Genomic DNA, 24,697 nt, shown 5'->3' on the forward strand with positions numbered 1-24,697 from the left:
GGGACGTGGGTTCGTGCCCCGGTCCGGGAGGATCCCACGTGCCGCGGAGCGGCTGGGCCCGTGAGCCATGGCCGCTGAGCCTGCGCGTCCTGAGCCGGTGCTCCGCAACGGAAGAGGCCACAACAGTGAGAGGCCCGCGTACCGCAAAAAAAAAAAAAAAAAAAGAGAGCACTGGACATGCTCAAACTCTGATGGCCAAGAAGTGGTAAAGCCAGGATTAGAACCCAGGTTCTTATCTTAGTTCCCTCCTCCACAGCACTTCTATGTGCAAGGCAGCGACTAAAGAACTCTAGTCCAGGACGTTTCAACTGTGGTCTCAGTGAAATCAGTTTTTAGTAACTTTAAGATGAGGGAAGAGATGTTTTGGCTACGAATTGCTAAGAGAGATCTTAGGCAAAAATAAAAGACTCAGAAAAATGTTTTTGAGATTGTGGTCTTCATTTCAAATTTGAACTTATGTCTTTTGGATAGTGTTTTTGGATTTGTGTCTTTTGGATTACTCTCAAATTTCAGATTATTTTATGTTAAATAGCATAAAACTATTAACATTAAAAAAAAATCCCTGGACTTTTTTTTAGAGGCCTTGACCTTTTCTTACATACACAACTGTTTCCCTTCCTTTATTTTTTTCTTTTAGCTTTCTGCTTTTCCAACGACCTCCCCATAGTTCAGGTAGCGATGGATACAAGAAAATAGCAAAGCATGACAAGGAGATCACCCTATAGCAAAGATGATAATAACGTTAGGAAAAAGAAACATGAGAAATAAAAACAGAGGTTATCATGAGAAAAAATAATGAGGAAAAAACCCCAAAATACAAGGGATTGTGGACATTATGAACAAACAAGAAATTCAAGACATGGGCAAACAGCTACTGTTTTCCCATTCATGTCCCTGTTAGTCTCAAGGGGTGGATATATGCAGTTCTGGTTCAACAAGTTCTGCTACACTGACACCTAAGGGCACTTGTTTCCTGCTTAATGGAAGACCTGGAGGAGCAAGGCAGGGAGAAGATAATGAGGAAAAAGAAACGGGAGAAGAGAAGGGAAACAAGGTCCTTCTTGTCTCACAGAATGCAGACTCCTTTTGGGATGCTGGTGAGGGATAAATACAAGGAATTTTTGTGGAAGCTTAAAGATTTATTTAACCTGATACTTGAATAGAAATGGAGATCAAAAAAATTTAATTGCAAATAATACATTTCTTAAACTTTACTGCTGTAACCTGTACATATAAAAAACTAAGACAAATTATGTGAATAAAAACCTAACCCTTCAATTCAAATGAGCATTTGACTGTAAAATGCTGTAAAACATTCTATAAAGTGACTTATCAATGAAATCTAAGCTAAAATTCACCAGTGTGTCCAGTCATGGTGTTGTTTACTTCTTCTTTTGATATATTCCATATTTTCACTGTATCTGAAACACACCAAGTCAGATATTATTTAAATGCAAAGGTTACTAGTAATTGCAATGTATTTGCTTTTAGATTATTGAAACCTTTTTCAAAACTACAGTAATAATAATAAAGACCATTAAAGTAGAGGAGAAGCTGTCACCATTTAAAACTATAATTTAAAAATCAATTTAATATTCCCATTTGTTGAAAAAAACTGAAGACTAAAATATGAAAACATAGTTTATTTTCTCATTCAGACTTTTGGAGTTTAATTTTACAAAATAGCAGACAAAATTTGTTTCTTTATAGTAATACAGAATATGTAATACATATCGAAATATATATATATATAGCACTTAAGTTATAAACACATAGCAAAATCAGCATCACTTAAACAGCAACCATGTTTTTCACATAATTAGGATTTCTCAGGAAATAAACATTTTTACCTTGAATATGTAAACAGTCTTTGTGGCTTTATGTCAACTAGTATTTACAAAAGCTAGTCGAAAAACTACCACCGCTTGCAAAAGTGATGAGCTTTAAGATACAATTTTGCTGTCATGCCATAATAAAGACTGAAGATCATAGAAAGCCAGAGGGAGCTAGTCACTTCAGTGCAATTGCTGTAGGTGGAACTACTTAATTGTGATTTAAAGATATATGCTATGAGAATCCAAAAGGGATGCTTTTGAATCATCAGTTGTTGGTTTCTTTATGATCTAACCATCTCTTAACCCAGGTTAGATTATGCCCCCTGATCATCTAACTGTGATAGAGGGAAGCTGCAAAGAGACTTTCTTCATCTCTGAAAAAAAGAAACACAGCATAAATCAGTGTTTAAAAACTGTACTCAGAAAACTAACACACATATTCATTATACAACTTAATATCCTCTTGCCAAAGAAGGGCAGGAGTTATATCAACTTATAATATCATGCATGCCTTGGAAGTTGTACAAAACGCAAACACTCACTAAGGAATATTCATTGTCCCCATTTTACTGGTGTCTCAGTTATTGGAATAAAGAATGGTACTTGTTATATATTTGTATTTGTTTATATTATATAAGTTTATATTAAATTATAATTAATTATATTCACATTTATATTTGTCTATATTTTTAATATTCTACCTCTTTCTCAAAAGGATTTGAGGTACCTACAACAAAAGGCATACATATACTATGAATAAAATAGAAATTAAAAATCACGACTAAGGAAAGGAGAAGGATACAAATATATTAACCATCAGCAATATTGTAGTAGTTGAACTGAGGACCAGTTTTGGCTGCAAGCTTCCTGGTAACCAGGGCAAAAAAGAAAACACAATAGGTTGTGCCATTCTTGGAATGATAAAGGAAGAAGGAAACCAATTCTATAGGAGAGAGAAAGTTTTGCCCTAGTACCAAATTAAAGAACAAAGAAAAAATGCTCACATGAGATCTTATATAGGAAACACCTGGTAACAAGTAATAAATGTCTTTGGCAAGTTTTATAAAGAACAGTATTTTACAAGTAATCTATAGGGCACTGCTTCCTCTGATGGTGTCAACTAGACGTCTACTTGGATGCTCTCCAGAACTACTAGCTGGACAGTTATGCTATTAAAGCAAAGAAGTAAACTTTTTATACGAAGTAACAAGAACAAAAGCATTGCAACAGATAAAGCTTCATGCAGTATGCAGTAGCTCTGTTTAGACTTTATACATTAAAAATGCCTGTTTAGGGCTTCCCTGGTGGCACAGTGGTTGAGAGTCCGCCTGCCGATGCAGAGGACACGGGTTTGTGCCCGGGTCCGGGAAGATCCCACATGCCGCGGAGCGGCTGGGCCCGTGAGCCATGGGCGCTGAGCCTGCACGTCTGGAGCCTGTGCTCCGCAAAGGGAGAGGCCGCGGCAGTGAGAGGCCCGCGTACCGCAAAAAAAAAAAAAAAAAAAAAAAAGCCTGTCTAGAATTAAAATCTAGCTTTTAAAGCAAAAAAAGAAAAGAGAATTTGACCAAGCAAGGACATCTTAAGAGTAATTTGTTCAGCCTCTGACATTTTTCCAGCATATTTTTACCTGCTCTCGTCCTTTAGTTTCTTGGCTGCCTGTGTTGATAACTTAATCTGCAAGTCCAGCCTTTGCAGGAAATCTCTGGCTGACACTTCCTCCGGATGCATGGGCTGAGCATCAGATTCTTGAGGACTGGGAGGGGAAAGGTCTTCCCCAGCCGCTACCAGGTCTTCTTCATGAGAAAAACTATCAACAGTTTCATTTTCTGGAGAATCTATTGAGTTAAGTCCATTAAACAGCAAAGGCTTCTCTGATATAACTGGGATGTTCAAAGTTTTCTTCAGAAATATACAATCATTGGTAAACAGTTTATTTGCCCTTTTAATCTGCTCCATCTAAAATATTTTAAAAAAGCAACAGAGTTACATATAAATAAATCCAAGAGTAGGGTTTATTATACAACACAAAATAAAAATATTCATAAGCAAAATGTGTGCAATGCTATCTCTGGATCTGAAAGTCTTAATTCGGGGTTAGTCACCTCTCCAGATACCCCCAGTTATTTCAAGAGGTGCCAGAAAATTCTCTTTCACAATTTTATAAGAAGAAAGACTAGTTTTTCCCCTGCTACATTATTTCCCCTACAAGGCAGCTTTTACCAAGCAGCCTTAAATCCCTGAAGTTAAAAAATGTAGAATATTTAGCACTTATTTAATACACTTCAATCTTATTTTAACATTTCTATTATCTGATTTAAAAAAACAAAATTCTTAGTGCTGTGATTTTCCTTATGGAGTGCTTCCAATCTCTAGAATTGTGTTTGGTAAATTTAATGGATACAGGAGGTGGTAAAGAAAAAAGTACAACGAGAATTAGGAAGAATGGTGTAGGCTGGGGCTGCAGTCATTAAGAAAGCCCTCACGGAGAAGGTGGGGTTCTGATTTTGATTCTTTTGACTTTAGATGGACCTTGAAGAATGGGTAGAAGTGGGACAGGTAAGGAAAACAGGTAGGGAGCACTTTACATAGAGTATCTTATTTTTTCTACCTTACAGATTAGGTATTTGAAGATCCACTTTTCAAATAAAAGAAACAAAACTCAAGGAGATTATGTACCAAGGAATCATCATACAACTAGCAGATGAAGAAGACAGAATTTAATACAGGTTTCATAACTTCAAACTCTTTCATACCCTGTGAATTCCTCCAAACCAAAGAAATGGGGATAGCAGGTAGGGGTGAAAGGGGGAATGGAATTTACACATGTTACCTCATTTAACTTTGCTAACAGAACTGCAAGCTAGATATTATCACCTCCTTTTTACAGATGAAGAAAGGGAGACTCAAGGGAGTTAAGTGGCATGCCTAAGTCCACAAATGTGGGTAAGTGCAGACAGGACTCTTGGAGAGCTGTCGGAGAAATACCTACCCTCATGTTCATCACACCCGACCATCATGCATCTGCAGACTTCTCCACCCAACTAGCCTGGGAACTCGCGCCATGCTAGGTTCTTTACATGCACTGTACCAGCTAATTTTCTTGTGAGGTATTGTCACCAAGACAGCTTGGTACAACAGCTAAGCACACAGGCTTGGGAATGTGACAGAGCTAATTTCCAATCCCAGCTCCACCAGCACAAACTGTCTGAACATAAGCGTGTTACTTCTCTCATTGAGCCTATTTCCTCATGTGTAAGACAGGTATCATCTACCCTTCACAGGGTTGTTGGAAGGATTAAATGAGAGTTTTATACATGTATATGCATAGAGGATATGGGTGTAGGTGTAGAGATATAGGTGTGAAAGGGAGAGACAATTTAGCAGTAAATGGTACTTACTGTCCATTTTCCCATGAAGAAATTAAGGCACACAAGAGATGACTGATTTGACCAAGTGCATATGGCTCCGCAACTGTATGAGCCAGAATTTCCGTCTGACTCTAAAGTCCATACGTACAACACCAAGATTAAAGTGCATGACTGATGGAACCCAATTCTGGGATCCTTTAATGCCAAATCGACTGAGCGAAAAAATTAGATTTCCACTTCAAAGAGCCTGAAAAAATAATGGTTGAATAAGATGGGCCCTGCTCCTCCTGCTTTCTAGCTATAAGCTGAATCCACACAAATAGTACATTCAATGTTTTCTTTTTTCATTTAAAGATACTACTTTAAAGTATCTTTTGTGTAGGGTGGTCTTTTATGTTCTAGTTTCTAGTTAAAAGAGAGAAGGCAAGGGTGAGAAAGAACATGAATAGGCAGGTACACTTTTAGAGACAGAATTAACATCTAAAAATCCTAAGTGTCTCTGGTCTAGTTTAGGCTTAGATTTGAGCAAATTAAAGAACTTGAAAACTTATCCATAGCAGGTTCAGGTATATCCTAATCTGCCTTTAGTACCTCTTGTTTTCACCACCTAGCATCCACGCCCTCCATCTCTCCTAATTAGTATAAGGGCTTCCAGGGGCACTGAGTCCTCCCCTGGCTCCAGGGTGAGCACATGACTCATTCCTGCCCTTTGAAGCATCACAGTTCCCCGGCTCCTGAAAGGTCACAGTCCCATCTGGAAACAATTCAGAGATGCAAGGAGACTTCTGCTGAGTCTGGGAGATGAAGGACCTCTATTTTTTCTGTGAGAAAGAGATGGGCCTGGAGCTGCTGGCAGCCATCCTTCCACCACAAGGAACCTAACAACAATGCCACCTTGAAGGAGAGCGATCAGACCTCTGAATCAAAGCCTGAAACCAGAATACCCTCGCACCCTTCAGTTCCAGTAATGAGCCAGTAAATGCCACTCTGTTTTGTTTTTATTGCTTAGGCCAACTTGAGTTTTCTGTCACTTGTACATGAAAGAACCCTCACTGATACAGTACCCTTGAAATACTTATTGACAGGGGCCTACAACTGCTTACAGACACTGTTTCCTGGGAATAATGATGGAAGACAGAAACAGCCAGGAACACGGGGATCTGATTGCTGAAGATGGGCTGGGAACATCAGCCATTAATTGTGAATTCCCTCAGGTCAAGACCGGTTATTTCTAGAGCCTCCCAGGTTTAACAAAGATCTTATGCACACTAAGTGCTTAGGATGGATGGATTAATTAATTTATTAATAATTAATACAGGTCAGAGAAACAGGCATAAAAGATGAACCCAGAGAAGTAACCAGGAAGGGGTGGTAAGTTATCTGTTTTGTTGGTTATTCTTCTGCCTTTAAACCCACCCTCACCTCCCAATCCATCCCCCAGTCTTCTTGAACTTGTTCTAACTGCAGGAGGCTGACCTCTTCAGAACTGCACTCCCCAAACCCCCTTGTTCTTGGAATTCCAGTCAGTGTTCCCAAGGAAGTCACCAGCAGAACAACCACACCATGACTCTGGTGCCTGCATCCCTCTACAGCAGAGCTCCTACCAGGCAGCCCCTTGTCCACTCCTCCCGTTCTCCTCGGTGCCGGGTACCCCACTCCTTCCCCTGGCCCTCAGGCCTAGGGGTAATGTCTCCCTGCTGTTGCTGGTCTCGGGTGCTGCACCATCCCTTCCTGGTTCTCTTAATCCTATTCACACTTCTGTAAATGTCCCTGCATTAAGCCCTCTCTGGCCACACCCTTGGAGTGCGCTAAATGTATTCTGTGGGGACCCCGATACATCCATCACTCAGAGCAAGACAGGCCATCATAGCCAGGCAAGGGGCCGAAGACAGGAAGCACAAGACAAATGGACTGAGTAAAAGGCTGTGTGTAGTCAGGGAGTCCACAGGGAATGAAGGGCAGGGCTCTCCTAGCTCTCATGCATGACATTCTACCATTGATTCACCAATAGAACTGCCTCTTTTAACAAGTCTATGAGCTTCCCAATGTCAGGAACTGCTTCTTCTCCATCTCAGCATTGCCAGCAAGCATTTAAGGTGTATGTTGACCATTATGGTCTAGACTCTAAGAAGACACATGGTTGCCAGCATCAAGGACATCAGGGATGTCCAGACATAGTTAGCATCAAGGTGGGAACCAATCTAAGGATGGGCAGGTTTGAAACTGAAGGTGAAAACAGATAAAAGAGGTTAATATAAGGTAGTACTTAGAAACAAGGGCTCTGGGGCCATACTTTCCAGGTTCAAATCCTGGCTTTACCACTTTCTAATCATCCCCTATGTCTATTTTCTTTTCTGTAAAGTAAGGAAAATAGTACTTTCCACACAATATGATTATTATGAGAATTAAATGAGTTAATTCATGTAAAACACTTAGAACAATGCATGGCACACAGGAAGCGCACAAAAATGTTAGCAACTATCATTAAACTTGGTTAAAAGTGAGAAAGCAACAAGTAAGGGCAGATCCTAACATGTATTCAGCAAATAAGGAGGAAGGAGGTAAGAGTTTTCTCTCCATAAAAAATATTTCTGGGCTTCCCTGGTGGCGCAGCGGTTGAGAGTCCGCCTGCCGATGCAGGGGACGACACGGGTTCGAGCCCCGGTCCGGAAGGATCCCACATGCCACGGAGTGGCTGGGCCCGTGAGCCATGGCCACCGGGCCTGCGCGTCCGGAGCCTGTGCTCCGCAGCAGGAGAGGCCACAACAGTGAGAGGCCCGCGTACCGCAAAAAGAAAAAAAAAAAAATTCTCCCACAAAGTAAAAACATGTAAGAAAATTTCATATAAACAAGCCCAGATGAATAACATAATATACTGTCACTGCCCTGAGGTCTGAGCATTTTTTTTTTCATAAGGTATTTAATTTGATCTTAACTTGTTCTCCTTTACAACCATAGGCTCCAAACTCTATTACCAGTAGTGAAGTTAAGGAATGAAACCAGCCACACAAAAAGCCAGGGGGGAAAAAAAAAAAAAAAGGAGTCCTTCCAGAAAGAGTAGTTACAAGGCCCCAGAGCAGGAAAAAGTAGTGTGGCTAAAATAGGGAGTAATGAGCAAGCTGCAGGCCACTCATATAATAAATAAAATTTGGATTTTACTTTAAATGTGATGGGAAACCATTGGAGGGTAAAGGAAGGGAGTGACATGATTTGAATAGCACTCCAGCAGCTTTATGGAAAATGGATTGGTAAGAAAGAGGCATCAGTGGAAACAGGAAGAAGCTCAGTTATGGAAGAAACTGCAATAGCACAGATAAGAAATATAAATAATCCCAAACAGTGAAATGATATTTTAATTTGCTTTGGAATGTTTTATGCTTTTATCTGAACTTGGATGGGTCTAATGTTCTGGGAATTTCACCTCACATAAAACTAAGAAAAGTCATGATCCAATACAAGGAAGAGCTGAAAAACTCTACAGCTTTACCACCTGCTCTCTGTTCAATATCTCCTACTACCCAATGAACGCTGAGAATAGCAAGTGTGACCTTTTCAAAGTGATGCAGAACTACCCTCAGTTTCTTGAGAGCAAATGACTAGTGGGGGAGATACAGCAACCAAATGCTTTCATTTTAAAACTGTCTCCTAATCAGGATTGAGTAGCGTGATTCAGTGAAATTTACCATCTGCTTACTAAGAAACAATGTATGGAATAATCAAGTTAAGAGCTGACAGGATGGCCACAAGGTCGACCGTGGTGAAATCAGGTAGAACAAATACCACCACCAACTTGTTTAAAATGACTCCCCTGTAAGTACATTTGTAAAGGTGAATTCACTGTGGAGGGAACTCACAAAATATCCCCGCCCCCAAGTTATCTCAATAGCTGCTGCTGGGCATGATCAAGAACTCTCCCCAAAGGCTACTTTCGATCAGCTTCATTAGGCCACCTGCCTAACTGGGAATGCAACATTCAAAGCTTCTTTTTCTTCCTCTCCATTCCTTAAAAAAAGACAAACTGTTCTGAAAACATTTCAGGACCCAGGATAACTAACATTTACACAGCACTGTGTTGCTTGTGGGATATTTCCATATACACACAACTCTCAGTTGATTATTATCATCATTATAGAGGAAAAGACTTAAACATTAAAGCATTCTCTCAAGCTCGTGTTCTAGTAAGTGCTGGATTCAACCTCCTCACTCCGCTGTCTCCTATTAAGTGCTAGGTGTTGGTGGCTATCAGCCTCCTCCATTGCCATGTGCTAATAATAAGGGAAAGGATTTTTTCTTCTCCATGCTATCTCAGAAGAATATATGAGATCCCATTTATGAAATGTCCAGAAAAGGCAAATCTATAGATTAGAAAGCTGATTCATGGTTATCTGCGACAATAGAAGAGAATGGGGAGTAAGGGATCTTTTCAGGGTAATGGAACTGTTCTAAAATTGGATTGTGGTGAGGGTTGCACAACTCTGCAAATTTACTAAAAGTCCTTGAATTGTACACTTAAGATGGGTGAATTTTGTAATATGTAAATTATATATCAATAAAGTTGTTTTTAAATAAAGAATGCATGAGAATCTATTAAAACCTAAAACTACTAAGGGCTACTTTACCGTACTTCTTACAACAGGTGGCACTATTTAGTTATGGTTCTCTTCCCTTTGACCAGCAAAGGTCAACAATTTCCAGCAAGAGCAGGAGCTAAAGTTATAAACACAAAAGATTTATATACGCTTATATTTCTAACTCACTGCACTTGTTCCCCCTAAAATGATAATCATTTCACCTTTTCTCAGCAAGGTGACATCTGATAGGAGAAGTGTGAAGAAGCAAGTGGGCTTAGCAGCTCATTGGAGGAGAAAGAGAAGACCCCGGGAATAAAATTGGATAGGAAATGACTCAGGATATGAGGGGCAGTGGTCTGGAGAGGGTAGAGGACAGGGAAGTTTCCAGGGGGTAACAAAAAGATGAAGAAAAAGTTTGTGCAAATAACAGCTTCCCTCACTGCCTCTCACCCACTTTCAGTTTATATACAGGGCTTCCTAACAAAAAGTTCACAGCAGCTGCCTGGAGCTTGTCAGTTCCCTCCAGAGGCTTGCCTCCAACTGAAAGGAGCTGGGATCACCACAAAAGCTGTAGCAAAATCTAGAATACTGGGTTGGGGGAGGAGACTTAATGTCTCAGTGGAGATGAGCAAAGCCCAGGAAATTCCAGCCCAAGCAAGTCTGTGTCTGAGATTTGAATTACATTGAATAGTTTCTCAGTTGATCCCCAGCAGTTTCAGTTTCTCTCTGTGAGGTCTTCCACCTCCACACCATTTGAAAATTGCAGCCACCTCCAGCAGCCCTGTCTCCTTCCCCTGATTCATTTTTTTTTCATTTTGCTTATCAACACCGGATATATAACATATTTTGTTTATTTACTGTCTCCACTGACTAAAATATAAGCTCCATGAGGGCATGGATTTTTATTTATTCACTAATGTATCACCAGAAAGGTAGAAGCTGGGAAAAAAGAGGAAAGAAAAATCAGATGAATGGTAAACACTGTTGAGAAAACAAAACAGGAAAGGGGGGAGGGGCACTGGGATGAGGGAGCGTTGCAGTATGACATGGAGTGGTCAGGAAGGCCTCAGGGAGGAGACATTTATGCAGGCTTGAAGGCAGTGAGGGAGCAAGTCACACAGCCAATATCAGCTACGTGATTTGTAGGTCCCAGAGAAAAGTGAAAATGTGGGGCATTTGTTCACAAATTATTAAAAATTTCAAGACAGCAACAGCAGAGCATTAAGTGCAGGGCTCTTCTCAACATCGGGCCTATGTGACTACACAGGTCCGACATCTGCACGTACCTGTGGCCCTGCATGCAGATGTCAGGGAAAGTGTTCCCAACAGATGGATGGAACAGCAAGGGCAAAGACTCCAAGAAGGGACAGCATTGGGAAAGAGCAAAGAGACCCTGCTTGTAAAACAGGAACATTCCTGGGCTCCTTTACTGGATATTCTGATCCAGCAGGTTCAAGGTAGGCTCTAAATTTCCAACATCTCATCACCTACTCCTTTAAACACTAATTTAAATACAGTGTGGGTGGGACTGCCCTGGTGGTCTAGTGGTTGGGACTCTGAGCTTCCACTGCAGGGGGTGTGGGTTGGATCCCTGGGGCTGGGAGGGGGGACTAGTATCCCCCATGCCGCGCAGCCAAAAAAAAACCCAAAACCAGTCTAAATACGATGTGGGTGATCTTGGCAGTCAATATCAGAAACTTAACTCACTCAACTTCTCTCTGTTCAGTCGGGGAATGAAAAAAACCTTTCTGCCTTTTTAACTTCCACCTGAAATATCAATTGCAATGAGTAAATCCGATTAATGTCTGTAGTTAATATCTGCAAGAATATCAGTTCACTGTTATGGTGATTATCTTCACTTTCACTAGTTCTACAGAACCAGTGGAAAGAGTCTCTTAACAATTTCATCAACTAGAGTTCAGGGTCCAAAGTAAATGAGAACCAGTGATTCTCAACCAACAGTGAGTGCTTCTCAGGGAATATCTGGCTATTTCTGGATGGGGGGGAGGGGGGCAGTGCTACTGGTATCTAGTGGGCAGAGGCCAGAGATGCTGCTAAACATCCTACAATGCACAGAACAGCCCCCCAAGACAAAGAAATATCCAGTCCATAGTATCAATAGGGCTGCAGTTGAGAAACCCTGAAACAGACTGTCTGTGGCTACAGATTATAGTTCCCAATTCATTACACTTGAGCTTAACATCTTAAAATCAAGTCTTTATAAAGGTAATGAAAAACCTGATTTATGCTTTAATGAAAAGGGATAAATTTGTAAGTAACAGGATCTACATCAGTGAAAACAGGAATTAGAAAGCATTTGATCAGGACTTACCTGATGGCGCAGTGGTTAAGAATCCGTCTGCCAATGCAGGCGACACAGATTTGAGCCCTGGTCTGGGAAGATCCCACATGCCACAGAGCAACTAAGCCCCTGTGCCACAACTACTAAGCCTGTGCCCTAGAGCTACTAAGCCTGCACTCTAGAGCCTTCGAGCCACAATTACTGAGTCTGTGAGCCACAACTACTGAAGCCTGAGCGCCTAGAGCCTGTGCTCCACAACAAGAGAAGCCACCACAGTGAGAAACCCGAGCACTGCAACGAAGCATAGCTCCCGCTCGCCACAACTAGAGAAAGCCCGCACTCAGCAATGAAGACCCAATGCAGCCAAAAATAAATTAAATAAATAAATTTATTTTTTAAAAAAGAAAGAAGGTGGAGAACCGCAGTGAGCAGATGTTCGGGAGCTCTGAGCAACCCAAATGAAGTCATGGAGGGCAGTGGGATGCAGAGAGATTGCTGTGGGTAGGGACCAGGGAAACAACACTTCTCTGGGTATCATGGATTCCTAGGTGCAGTCAGCCTAGCCTAGTAGATAAGATGCACAGAAACCAGACAGAAAAGACCTCCCTTCTTCAGTAATCAAGATGCTAAGAGAGCTCTTGATAAGACTAGGATAAAAGTAAGGATGGAGGGCTTCCCTGGTGGCGCAGTGGTTGAGAGTCCGCCTGCTGATGCAGGAGACACGGGTTCGTGCCCCGGTCCGGGAAGATCCCACATGCCGCGGAGCAGCTAGGCCCGTGAGCCACGGCCGCTGAGCCTGCGCGTCCAGAGCGTGTGCTCCGCAACGGGAGAGGCCACAACAGTGAGAGGCCCACGTACCGCAAAAAATAAATAAATAAATAAGGATGGAAATCAGAAGTAATACCTAGGGCAAAGCAAATGCTTTGTCACTGTGATAATTCAAGCTGGTCTCAATGAATAAGCATACTTGGAAAATATCCTTACCTCTCATCCACCTTCACATCTGTAAAAAGGAGATTAATTACACCTATCTCCAGGGCTTACTAGGAAAATCAAACTGAATAAGAACAAGATGGAACAAGACAAATGCAATGCCTGGCACACAACAGGCATTCAGCAGAAAGAGTAGCTGCTGATACTTCCCAACGCTGCTTTCCTCTGGCTCTGACTCAAACCAGGCCCCATGAATGCAAATACAAGAATTGAAGTTCTATGTTCACTTTTAGAAACTCCCAAGAGGGCGGAATAGGACTAACCATGGCATGAAGTCTCCAGTACATGCCTGCACAGCAAGATCCCTGCTCTCAAAATGTTGAAAGGATAGAAGGACCTGCCAGGTAAACACATACCAGAATGGGTGTGCAAAGGAGATGACTCAGTCTCTGTCACTGGTGAAGGGCCAGAAAGAGTTTCACTTAAAGAGAACGATAAAGATAAGATCACCTTTCTTCCCATTGCTGTCTAGGGTGCTTCAGGAAGGAACATTGAAAACTGATATAGAGCTCAAATGTAAAAAGGCCATCACATAGTTCAGAGTTAATTATAAGTAATTTTAATGAAACAATATGTTCCCTCAGCTTTCCATGTTCTTCCCAGAGGTGTAATGCAATAGGCCCAAGACACACACACTTATAAATTTATAATAAACACAGCTCTGCAGCTCACCTAGACCACATTCTTGGCCGCTGCTTAGCGACAGGAGTCACATTCACAGTTGCCAGTGAGCCCAGGGGTGTAATTTCACTTCTAAATAAAGAAGCATAATCAATAGAAACAGAACCATCCTGCGGGAACAACTGTACCTTTCCTGACTCATCACAGCGATTGTTTACCCAGAAAACAAAATTCTCTGCCCAAGTCTGCACCTCAGTTCGGCTTTCAGGAAATATATAGCAGTACGACCGGGACTCAAAATCGGGCGAATTTGGCTCCCAGGGTGCCAACGCCCTGGTCCGCTTTGACCTTCCTTCCTCACGCGGCAGATCCGGTCTGAGTACAGGCAGGGCATCGAGAACTGGAGGCACCCACCCGGGGAGGGAGCCTTGGCGGCCCGCCCCTCTGGCTGCAGGACAGGCTCTGGCGACTGTAGCTGTCCCGGCAGCGCGCGCTGGGCAAGCGCTCGGGGCCGAGCCGCCAGGGGACGGCTGGCTACCTCCCCTACGCCCCGATACTTGCTGCGCCCCCGCCCGCAGCCACCAGCACTGCTCACCGAGACTCCGTACTTGAGCGCGATGCCCTGCAGCGTGTCGCCGGGGCGCACCCGATGCTCCACATGGCGCTCGATGACGCCGGCGCCCAGCGGCGCCCGCACGCTGGCCGTGCTGCCGTACGAGCGGGTCTTGGTGCGCGCCAGGCTCAGCGACAGCTCGGCCTCCTCGGCCTCGGAGAGCGAGCGCGACGGTGGCGGCGCCGAGGGGGCCGAGGACCGGGGCGTGCGGGGTCCGGCTGCCCGCAGGGACCGCTCGGGCGAGGAATCAGCCATGGGTCCTGCGGAGGCCGCCGGGTCGGGAAGCTCGCCAAGAGGGCGGCGCCTCGTCCGCCACCGCCTCCTCTTCCTCCTCACAGGGGCTGCGGAAGGCCGTTCCGCGGGGACGGCGGGCTGGAGGCCGCGGCGGAAAGCTGCGGACCGGCCATGGTGGGCACCTGCTCCTACGCGTTCCGCCTTCCCCAGCGCACCTGCAGGGAGGAGAGCGAAACGAGCTCCAGCTGCTGCCCCGCCGACGACCCGGCTCCACCCTGCGCGCCGGGACCCGGCTGGCCCTGCGGTGCGAGGAGCGGGGCGCGCTAAGGCCCCTTGCCGTGGAGCTACTGGGCCCCATCCCTAGGCGCCCTCGGCCCCGGAGGCAACCCCGCGCCGGGCCGACACAGCCTTGTTAAAGCCCTACCCTGTAAACAGCAAAACACCAAAGCTTTGCTCTGACTCCTTTATTGATTCCCCAGCAGGCGCCAGCTTTCTCAGACCTTCAAGCACCCCCAGCCAAGGGTACTTCCCGCTCCCACCCGATTACCCCAGGGCCTCACAGAAAACATTAAGACCATGAAACACACACAGTTACTCCAGGCCCATCTCAACAGCCTGGAGGGTCCGGTGTGCTCAACACTCCAGGGGGATAGTGCTTCTAAGGCCGGGCGGCTGACCTCAAACTAACCCTCCAGTTGCTTTGCTTTCACTCTCCATTGCACACCAGTGCCAATTTTAGTCCTGTGTTGCCTTGAAAGTCTGCCTAGCTACCGTTCATTCTCCTGGCTCACTGCTTAGAATTTACTATCTGCACCCAATTTTTTCTTATCAGTTTCCTCTTTGATACCCTGAAATCATGACTCCCCAAAGTTTTGTCATTAACGCCATCAGTGACCTCTTATCTGTAGTCTTTATCTGAACACCCTCTCCTCAACTTTCTGGCTTCCGTATTCTACACAGAGTGGGTGCGCGTTTACTAGAATCTAGCGCTCAGGATTCTGTTGTACTCTGGACAGCTCTCCAGGAGGAAGTACCCTACAGGCAGGTTAGGAGACTGGAGGTTTGATTCATTGGCTGAAGTTTTGATATGTCGCTGTGCTGGACAGAGGCAAAGGAACTAGAGTATAGGAGACAGGACGAGAGTGGGGGAGGAACACGTGGACCCCGAATCACCCTTCCGCTCAAAAATTCTTCAGTGGCTCCCTGTGGACAGCAGTATTAACTCACACTGGCATTCAACTCTTATTTCCATTTTTATTATTCATGCTCTGGCCGTACCCCATCTACAACTCATCCTGCAAACTCCATATACTCCTGCCACTTGAACTTCTTACCCTCATGCCTTGCATATGCTATACCCTCCACCTGTAACCCCACTCTTCCAATACTCTCTGTCTACATTTAAGAAAATATTAAGGTCCATCCCAAATGATACATCCCAAAATGAGATCTTTCCTGATTCTTCCCACCTGTCCCCCTCCCCCAACTGCCCAATTGTTATTGTTTCTCCATTGAATATCAAGGTGGTTTGTACCTCTTGTTTAGCATTTAACTCGTGTTTTGTGTCATGTACTTGTCTTATCTCCTCTATACATACTCCTGGGAGGTATAACTAGATCTTACTCATCCTTTTTAGCTCCAGCAGTGCCTACCTAGCTCAGTGCCCTGAATAAAGCGTCACAAGTGGTTGAATTGAGATGTAGTAAAAAGATCTTGAAAGCTAAATTAGGTAATTTAGCAAGAGTCTGCCATAGAGGAACTCTTGGGTGGTGTCCAGTGTGCCTACCCCAGGACCTAAGAAAGAGGCAGAACCCCAGAGTTTCAATATATAAATGAGATCAGGTAATACTTCAAGAAAACAGGAGAAATTGCCCTCAGAGTTGACAGTCTAGTAGAGAGATAGCATATCACATGTCTTCCACTAAAGAAAAGCTTACTGAAGAAATGGAAGTTTTTATTTGAAAATTAATGAACTGGGTTCTATGAGGTGTTATTAGGTGTTGTTTGCAAAGGGTTCCACGATCAATTAATTGGAGAAACACTGCGATATATGCTTCCCTTTTGGAGATTCACAGTGCACATTAGTATACTGAAGGCTCTAGAAGTCCTGTAGTAAAATAAGGTATTGGATTTTGCCTGACACCATATTTCCCAAACTCATTTGACCATGGAACCCCTTTTTTTCTCAGAAATTTTACAATTTGGGAAATGCTGAATTAAAGTGGGGAAAGACAGGCCTAAATAAGGAACCAGGAAGATAGCTTTGGGAGTCAGAGATTCCCAAAAGGCAGAACAGTATATATAAGGAGGCAGAAAATGAGCCAGGAAGGAAAAAGGCTAGGTGATGATCACTTAATTCCTTTACAAAAAGACCAAGTCCTCTGTAAAAGTGCAAGGGAAAAGTTATCACAAGAAATGTGTGGAGATTCGAAAGCCATCCCACTTCTCTCTTATCAGAGCTAATTTCTAAGCTGTCCCTAGTTATTTTCAATTTCTCCAGCCATAAGAAATCCTGGGTCAGAAAACATGTCTAGAACAGTTCTAAAATGCTCTGAAATAAATTCAACACAGTTCTCAGAATTTTCTCCATGATTCCTTTTTGTGATCTTCACTAGCGTTTCCTCTAGCTCTCAGAAATTAATCGGCTTAAATAAGTACTTATTTGATGTTGCATGGTTAGGGTTCTTTGTGAGTTATTTTTTCCTAGATAGATTTGAGCTGTTGTCAAATATCTAGTGTTCCTGCGAATTTTTAAAAATAAATTTATTTATTTTTATTTTTGGCTGTGTTGGGTCTTCATTGCTGCGCACAGGCTTTCTGTAGTTGCTACGAGCAGGGGCTACTCTTTGTTTGGTGCACGGGCTTCTCATTAAGGTGGCTTCTCTTTGTTGCAAAGCACGGGCTCTAGGTGCGCAGGCTTCCGTAGCTGTGGCACACAGGCTCAGTAGTTGTGGCTCACGGGCTCTAGAGCTCAGGCTCAGTAGTTGTGGCACAGAGGCTTAGTTGTTCCGCAGCATGTGGGATCTCCCTGGACCAGGGCTCGAACCCATGTCCTCTGCATTGGCCGGAGGATTCTTTTATTTATTTATTTATTTAATTTATTTTTGGCTGTGTTGGGTCTTCGTTTCTGTGCGAGGGCTTTCTCTAGTTGCGGCAAGCGGGGGACCCTCTTTATCGCGGTGCGCGGGCCTCTCACTATCGCGGCCTCTCTTGTTGGCGGAGCACAGGCTCCAGATGCGCAGGCTCAGTAGTTGTAGCTCACGGGCCCAGTTGCTCCGCGGCATGTGGGATCTTCCCAGACCAGGGCTTGAACCTGTGGCCCCTGCATTGGCAGGCAGATTCTCAACCACTGCACCACCAGGAAAGCCCCTGTGAATTTTATATCGATCTCTCCCTAATCCAAAGTTAATATCTACAATTTGTGTCTCAGATTGAATTTTCTGTACATTTATTTTTCCTTCTTCAACCAGAACTTCAAAATTAGTTTTATGTATATCTACCTACAACATAGAACAAACCTCATCATTAGTAGTGACCATTAGAAGCACTCCCTCTGAGATCAAGAATGAGAACAGGAAGGCTTCTGTTACTACTCCTGTTTAATTTTGTTCTGGAGGTCCTAGCCAATGCAATAAGAAAAAGAAGGAGAAATGGAAATGAAGATTGAAAAGAAATAAACCGTTATTTACCAATTATAAACAATACTAAAATGTTTACAGATAACACAGATAATGTCTACATTGGAACTGTTCAAACTATAAGACTATAAGACACATTATGCAAATATCAATTGCGTCAATCAATCAGAAAATATTGTGTGGAAAAGACAACCTTTTAGATACCAAAAAAAAAAAAATCTAGGAATAAAATTAGCAAAAGAGAAGCATGCTTTATATGGAAAAATTATTACATTCTATTAAAGGACATAAAAGAAGATTTAAACAAAAATAGAGATATACCATGTTTATAAATGGGGACATGCAAAAATTTCATTTCCTTCCCAAACTCATATATAAATTCATTGAAATTCCAACCAAAATCCCTACAGGATTCTTCAAAGGACATGACAGGCTTACCTTAAAATTCATATGGAAGATAAAGGCTAAGAAGAGCCAAGACATTCCTGAAGAAGAATGAGAAAGGGAGACTTAACTTTACAATCATCAAGATTTACAAAAAATGTGATGAGAACTAAACTATTATAGTAGTGATGCTGGGAAAGACAAATAAATGTAAGAAGGGGACGCAGACCCACACATATCAGAGAAATGAATCTATGACAATAAATGCTGCTGCCACAATTAGCCATCCACGTGGAAAAAAATTGTAGATCTCTACCTTATACCATATGCCAAAATCAATTATAGACTGATTAAATATATAATTGGGAAAAGCAAACTTTAACACTTTTAGAATATCCTTATAACCTTAGGATAGCAAAGAATTTCTTAAGCAAGATACCAAAAATACAAACTACGAAGAAAACAACTGGCAAATTCTATATATAAACATAAAAACCTCTGTCCTGAAAAGGCACCTGAAAAATTTCAATAGACAAGGTGTAAAATGGGAAAATATATTTGAATACCTATAACTGACAAAGTATTACTATCCAGAGTATGTTAAAATGTCTACAAGTTATTAGAAGAAAAACACCCACTAGAAAAATGGTCAAAAGATATGAACGGACAATTTACAGAAGATAAAACGCAGATGGCCAATAGAAAGATGCACAACCTTACCAAAAAGCAGAGAAATTCCATTTAAAACTACAATTTCATAGGCATGACACTAGCAAAAATTAAAGAACTGGACAATTCTGAGTATTGGTAAGATTCCTGTTGAACAACAGAAATTCTCAAACAGTGTTGGTGGCAGTATAAATAGGTGCAACCACTTTGAAGAGCTATAGGACAATATCTAGTAAAGTTGAAGAAATTCATATCTGGTTCTGGTTCTAGCAAGCTGGAAGTCTAAACTAACTTGAAGTCCTCCTAATATAAGTATTTATAATTTAATTTTTTAATGAAATTCATAATTGAGTTGGCAATAAAAAAGGGACAGGCTTATGTATCAAAACAAGAGGGATTTGTAAGCTACAACCATAAACAACTTGCCTAAACTAATACGTGACAAAATAGAAAGTCTGAATGGTTCTATAACCATTAAAGAAACTGAATCAGTACTAGAGTTAAAAATCTTGTTACCAAAAAAAAGTCAGCATCGGAAGATCTTATTGGAAGAGTCTATCAACCTTTCAAAGAACAGATCAATCCAATTTTATGTGAACTCTTTCAGAGAAAAGAAGTAGCAGGAACAATCTTCAACTTAGTTCATAATATAACCATACACCCAATCCCATATCCATCATGGATAACCATGACCAAAACCAGTTGAGGAAGGTATCACGCTCATAAAGATGGATATAAGAATCTTAAAATATTATTAAGCCAAATCTAGCAGTGCATAAAAATGATAATCCATCATAAACAAGATGACTTTATCCTAGAAATTCAAGGGTGCCTTAATATTAAGACATTAGTAGATTAAATGACAGAATAGATAGAACAAAGGAATGAATCTAATAAAGGATGGGCAAGACCTTTACAGAAAAAATTTTTAATATTTGAAAATACATTAAAGAAGACTTAAATAAATGGAAAAACTACACCATGTTCATGGACAGGAAGACTCAATAAAATACAAAATGTCAGTACTCTACAAATTGATCGTATATTCTATGAAACAGCAATGGGTTTGCAAAAAACATGACAAGCTAATTCTAAAGTTGATATGGAAAAGCAAAGACCCACAGACAGCCAAGATATTTTTGAAGAATAAGGAAAGGGAAACTGCCCTACCAGATATCAAGAATTATTATGAAGCTATAATAGTTAAGCCAGGGTGATATTGATGCTGGAAAACCAATGGATAATAGTGCACCCAGAAACACAATCACAAATGTATAAGAACTTCATCTATGACAAAGGTAGCATTGTAGGTCACTGGGAAATGGTCTATAAAACACATGATGTCAGGACAATTAGTTATCCACATGGTAGAATCTCTACTTCCTACCACACACAAAATTTAAGTTCAGTTGAATTACAGACTTAAATGTGAAAGATAGGGCTTCCCTGGTGGCGCAGTAGTTGAGAGACCGCCTGCCGATGCAGGGGACACGGGTTCGTGCCCCGGTCTGGGAAGATCCCACATGCCGCGGAGCGGCTAGGCCCGTGAGCCATGGCCGCTGAGCCTGCGAGTCCGGAGCCCGTGCTCCGCAACGGGAGAGACCGCAACAGTGAGAGGCCCGCGTACCGCAAAAAAAAAAAAAAAAAAAAAAAAAAAAAAAAAATTGTGAAAGATAAAACTTTTAGAAGAATATAGAGAAAAATATCTTTATGATCTCAGGACAAGAAAAGACTTCTTTAGTAGGATGAAAAAAAGCTCTATTCATAAAAGATTGATAAGCATGACAACGTTAAAATTAAGAACTTCTAACAAAAAAGATATCTTAAAGGAAATAAAAAGACAAATTAGAAACTAAGAGAAGAAACAGGTGTCCTAGGAACCAAAAATATTTGAATAAAATGTTGAATCATCTCATTATCCAAATTCTAGCTAACTTTTATATGAAAATAAAGAATGAAATAGATTCTGAAAACTAGGTATTCTTCATTATTTGAACTCTGGTTATCTGAATTCAGAAACTCCATAAATTCTGGTAGCAAGGAATGTCTATTTGTAACATATGCAATCAACCAAAGATTAATATCTAGAATATTTAAAGAGCTAATTCTTATATAACAATAAAAGACATAATCCAATGGGATAACTAGAATTTTATAGAAGAAAATATCCTAATTGTGAATAAACATATGAAAAAATACTCAATCTCATTAAAATCAGAAAAATTCACATTAAGACCACAAAGAGTAACCCTTTTACACTCACCAGATGGGCAAAATCTAAGTTTGGTAAGACCAGTTACCAGTGAAGATAAGAATTCTATGCAATGCTGGGAGGAGTACAATTGGGTACAGCCACTCTGAAAAACACTCTGCCACTGTCTTGAAAAACTGTACATGCACATTCCCTACAAACCAGAAATTCCAATACTAGACACTGTATATCCCCTGTTGAAAATCTCGTACCTATACAGCAGGAGACATGTTGTGAAAACGTCCATAGCAGCATCATTCAGAACAACAAAAACTGGAAATAATCAATGATTCAGCAGCAGAACAGATAAGTAAATTGTGCTATAATTATATAATTGCACATTTTAACAGGCTTATTGAGAAATAGTTCACATACCATACAATTAACCCATATAAAATGTTTCGGGCTTCCCTGGTGGCTCAGTGGTTGAGAGTCCGCCTGCCGATGCAGTGGACACGGGTTTGTGCCCCGGTCCGGGAAGATCCCACATGCCGCGCAGCGGCTGGGCCCGTGAGCCATGGCCGCTGAGCCTGCGTGTCCGGAGCCTGTGCTCCGCAACGGGAGAGGCCACAGCAGTGAGAGGCCCACGTACCGCAAAAAAAAAAAAATTCACATTACATTATTAGTTTTTTAATTTGTGGTAAAATATATATGTATAATATAATATAAAATTAACCACTTTAACCATTTTTAAGTATACAACTTAGTGGCACAAAATACAATTCACAATGTGGTACCACCATCACAACACTATCTCCAAAACGTTTTCATCACTCCAAACAGAAACTATAAACACTAAGCAGTGACTTCCGATTTCTACTTCCCACAGCCCCTGGTAACCTCTAATCTACTTTCTATCTCTATGAATTTGCCTATTATAGACATCTCTTACAAATAGAAACTTAGAATATTTGTCCTTTGTGTATGGTTTGTTTCACTTAACATAATGTCCTCAAGGTTCATCCATGTTGTAGCACGTGTCAGAACTTCATCCCTTTTTATGGTTGAATAATACTTCATTGTATGGATAGATCACATTTTGTTTGTCCATTCATCGGCTGATGGATACTTGTTGGGTTGTTTCCACATTTTGGCAGTTGTAAATAATACTGCAGTAAACACTGGCATATAAGTATCTGTTCAAGTCCTTACTTTAGATTTCTTTAGAAAGATACCTAGGACTGAAATCGCTGGGTCACATGTTTAGCTTTTTGAGGAACCACCAAACTGTTTTCCATAGCAGCTGCACCGTTTCACATTCCCACTTGCAGCAATGTATGCAGGTTCCAATTTCTCCACATCTTTGCCAACAAATATTTTCCCCAGTCTGTGGCTTGCCTTTTCATTCTTTTAACAGTGTCTTTCTCAGAGAAGAAGTTTTCAACTTTCATAAAGCCCAACTTATCAATTTTTTCTTTCCCGAATCTGCTTCTGGTGTTGTATCTAAAAAGTCATCATCAAATCCAAAGTCACTGGGATTTTGTCCTATGTTATTTCCTGTAAGTCTTATAGTTTTGCGATTTGAATTTAGGTCTATGATCCATCTTCAGTTAATATTTATGAATGGTGAGAATTCTGTGTTTAGATTTATTCTTTTCCATGTGGATGTCCAGTTGCTAAGCACCACTGGTTGAAAAAACTATCCTTTCTCTATTAAATTGTCTTTGCTTCGCTGTCAAAGATAAGTTAACTGTATTTGTGTGAGTCTATTTCTGGGCTCTCTATTCTGTTTCATTGATCTATTTGTCTATTTTTTCACTAATACCACACTGTTATGATTACTGTAGCTTTATGGTAAGTCTTGAAATTTGGTAGTGTAAGTCCTTTGACTTTGTTCTTCCTCTTCAGTATTGTATGACTAGTCTGGGTCTTTTACCTTTCCATATAAACTTTGGAATTAGTTGGTTGATACCTACAAAATAACTTGTTCAGATTTTGATTGGGATTGCCCTGAATCTATAGGTCAAGTTGGGAAGAAATGGCATCCAAACAACACTGAGTTTTTCTCTCTATAAACATGAAATATCTCACCATATAAATTTTCTTTAACTCCTTTCATCAGAGCTTGTCGTTTCCCTCATATAGGTACATATACCTAAGTATTTTTTTCTTTCTTTTTTTTTTTTGGTACTAAAATAAATGATGTTGTGTTTTTAATTTACAATTACAGGAAAGCAATTGCCTTTGTCTGTTGACCTTGTAACTTAACAACCTTGCTATAATCACTTATTAGTTCCGAAAGGTTTTTAAAATAATTCTTTGGGATTTTCTACATAGACAATCATGTCATCTATGAACAAAGACTTTCATGTCTTCCTTCCTAATCTGTATATACCTTCCCTCCCCTTCTAGTCGCCCTGCACTAACTAGGATTTTCAGTATGATGTTGAATAGGAATAATGAGAGGAGATATCCTTGCCTCGTTTCTGATCTTAGGGGGAAAGCATCTAGTTTCTCACCATTAAGTATGTCAGCTGTAGTTTTTATATATCTTCTTTATCATATCGAGGACGATCCCCTCTATTCCTAGTTTTCTGCGTGCTTTCTATCATGAATGAATGTTGGATTTTGTCAAATGCCTTTTCTATATCCATTGATATGATCATATCAGTTTTTTCTTCTTTAGCCTGCTGATGTGATAGATTTATTGATTTTTTAAATGGTGAACCAGCCTTGCATACCTGGAATAAACTCCACTTGTTAGTAAGATTCTTTTTATGCATTCCTGAACTCAATTTATTAATATTTTGTTGAAGACTTTTGCATCTATTTTCATGAGAGATACTGACCTGTAATTTTTCTTCCTTGTAATATCTTTGTCTGGTATTGGTATTAGGGTAATACTGGCCTCACAGAATGAGTTAGGAAATGTTCCTCTGCTTCTACTTTCTGGAAGAGATTATAGAGAATTGGTAACATTTCTTCCTTAAATTCTTGGTAGAATTCACGAGTGAAACCATCTCAGCCATAGTAAAGTTAATAAGGATTATAGCAAAAATAAATGAAATGGAGACTAGAAAAACAATAGAGAAAATCAACGAAACCAACAGTTGGTTCTTCGAAAAGATCAACAAAATTGACAAACCTTTAGCTAGACTGACCAAGAAAAAAAGAAAGAGATGCATATACTAAAATTAGGAATGAAGGAGGGAACATCTCCTAGATCTTCATATCTCTGCTGATATTACAGAAAGAAAAAGGATAATAAAGAAATATTA

General features: G+C 41.1%; 1 protein-coding gene across 1 annotated transcript; it reads right to left on the minus strand.

Moving 5' to 3' along the window:
- Positions 1-1,654: 1,654 nt before the first annotated feature.
- LYSMD2 (LysM domain containing 2) lies at positions 1,655-14,558 on the minus strand. Its single transcript, XM_065872752.1, has 3 exons — positions 14,286-14,558; positions 3,463-3,791; positions 1,655-2,209 (listed from the first exon to the last, which is right to left on the minus strand). Exons 1-3 carry the CDS (start codon positions 14,556-14,558, stop codon positions 2,167-2,169), a joined length of 645 nt encoding a protein of 214 aa, XP_065728824.1. The 3' UTR covers positions 1,655-2,166.
- Between the last annotated feature and the right edge of the window lie 10,139 nt (positions 14,559-24,697).

The sequence above is a fragment of the Phocoena phocoena genome, chromosome 2, assembly GCF_963924675.1.
Source record: "Phocoena phocoena chromosome 2, mPhoPho1.1, whole genome shotgun sequence".
Lineage (NCBI taxonomy): Eukaryota > Metazoa > Chordata > Mammalia > Artiodactyla > Phocoenidae > Phocoena > Phocoena phocoena.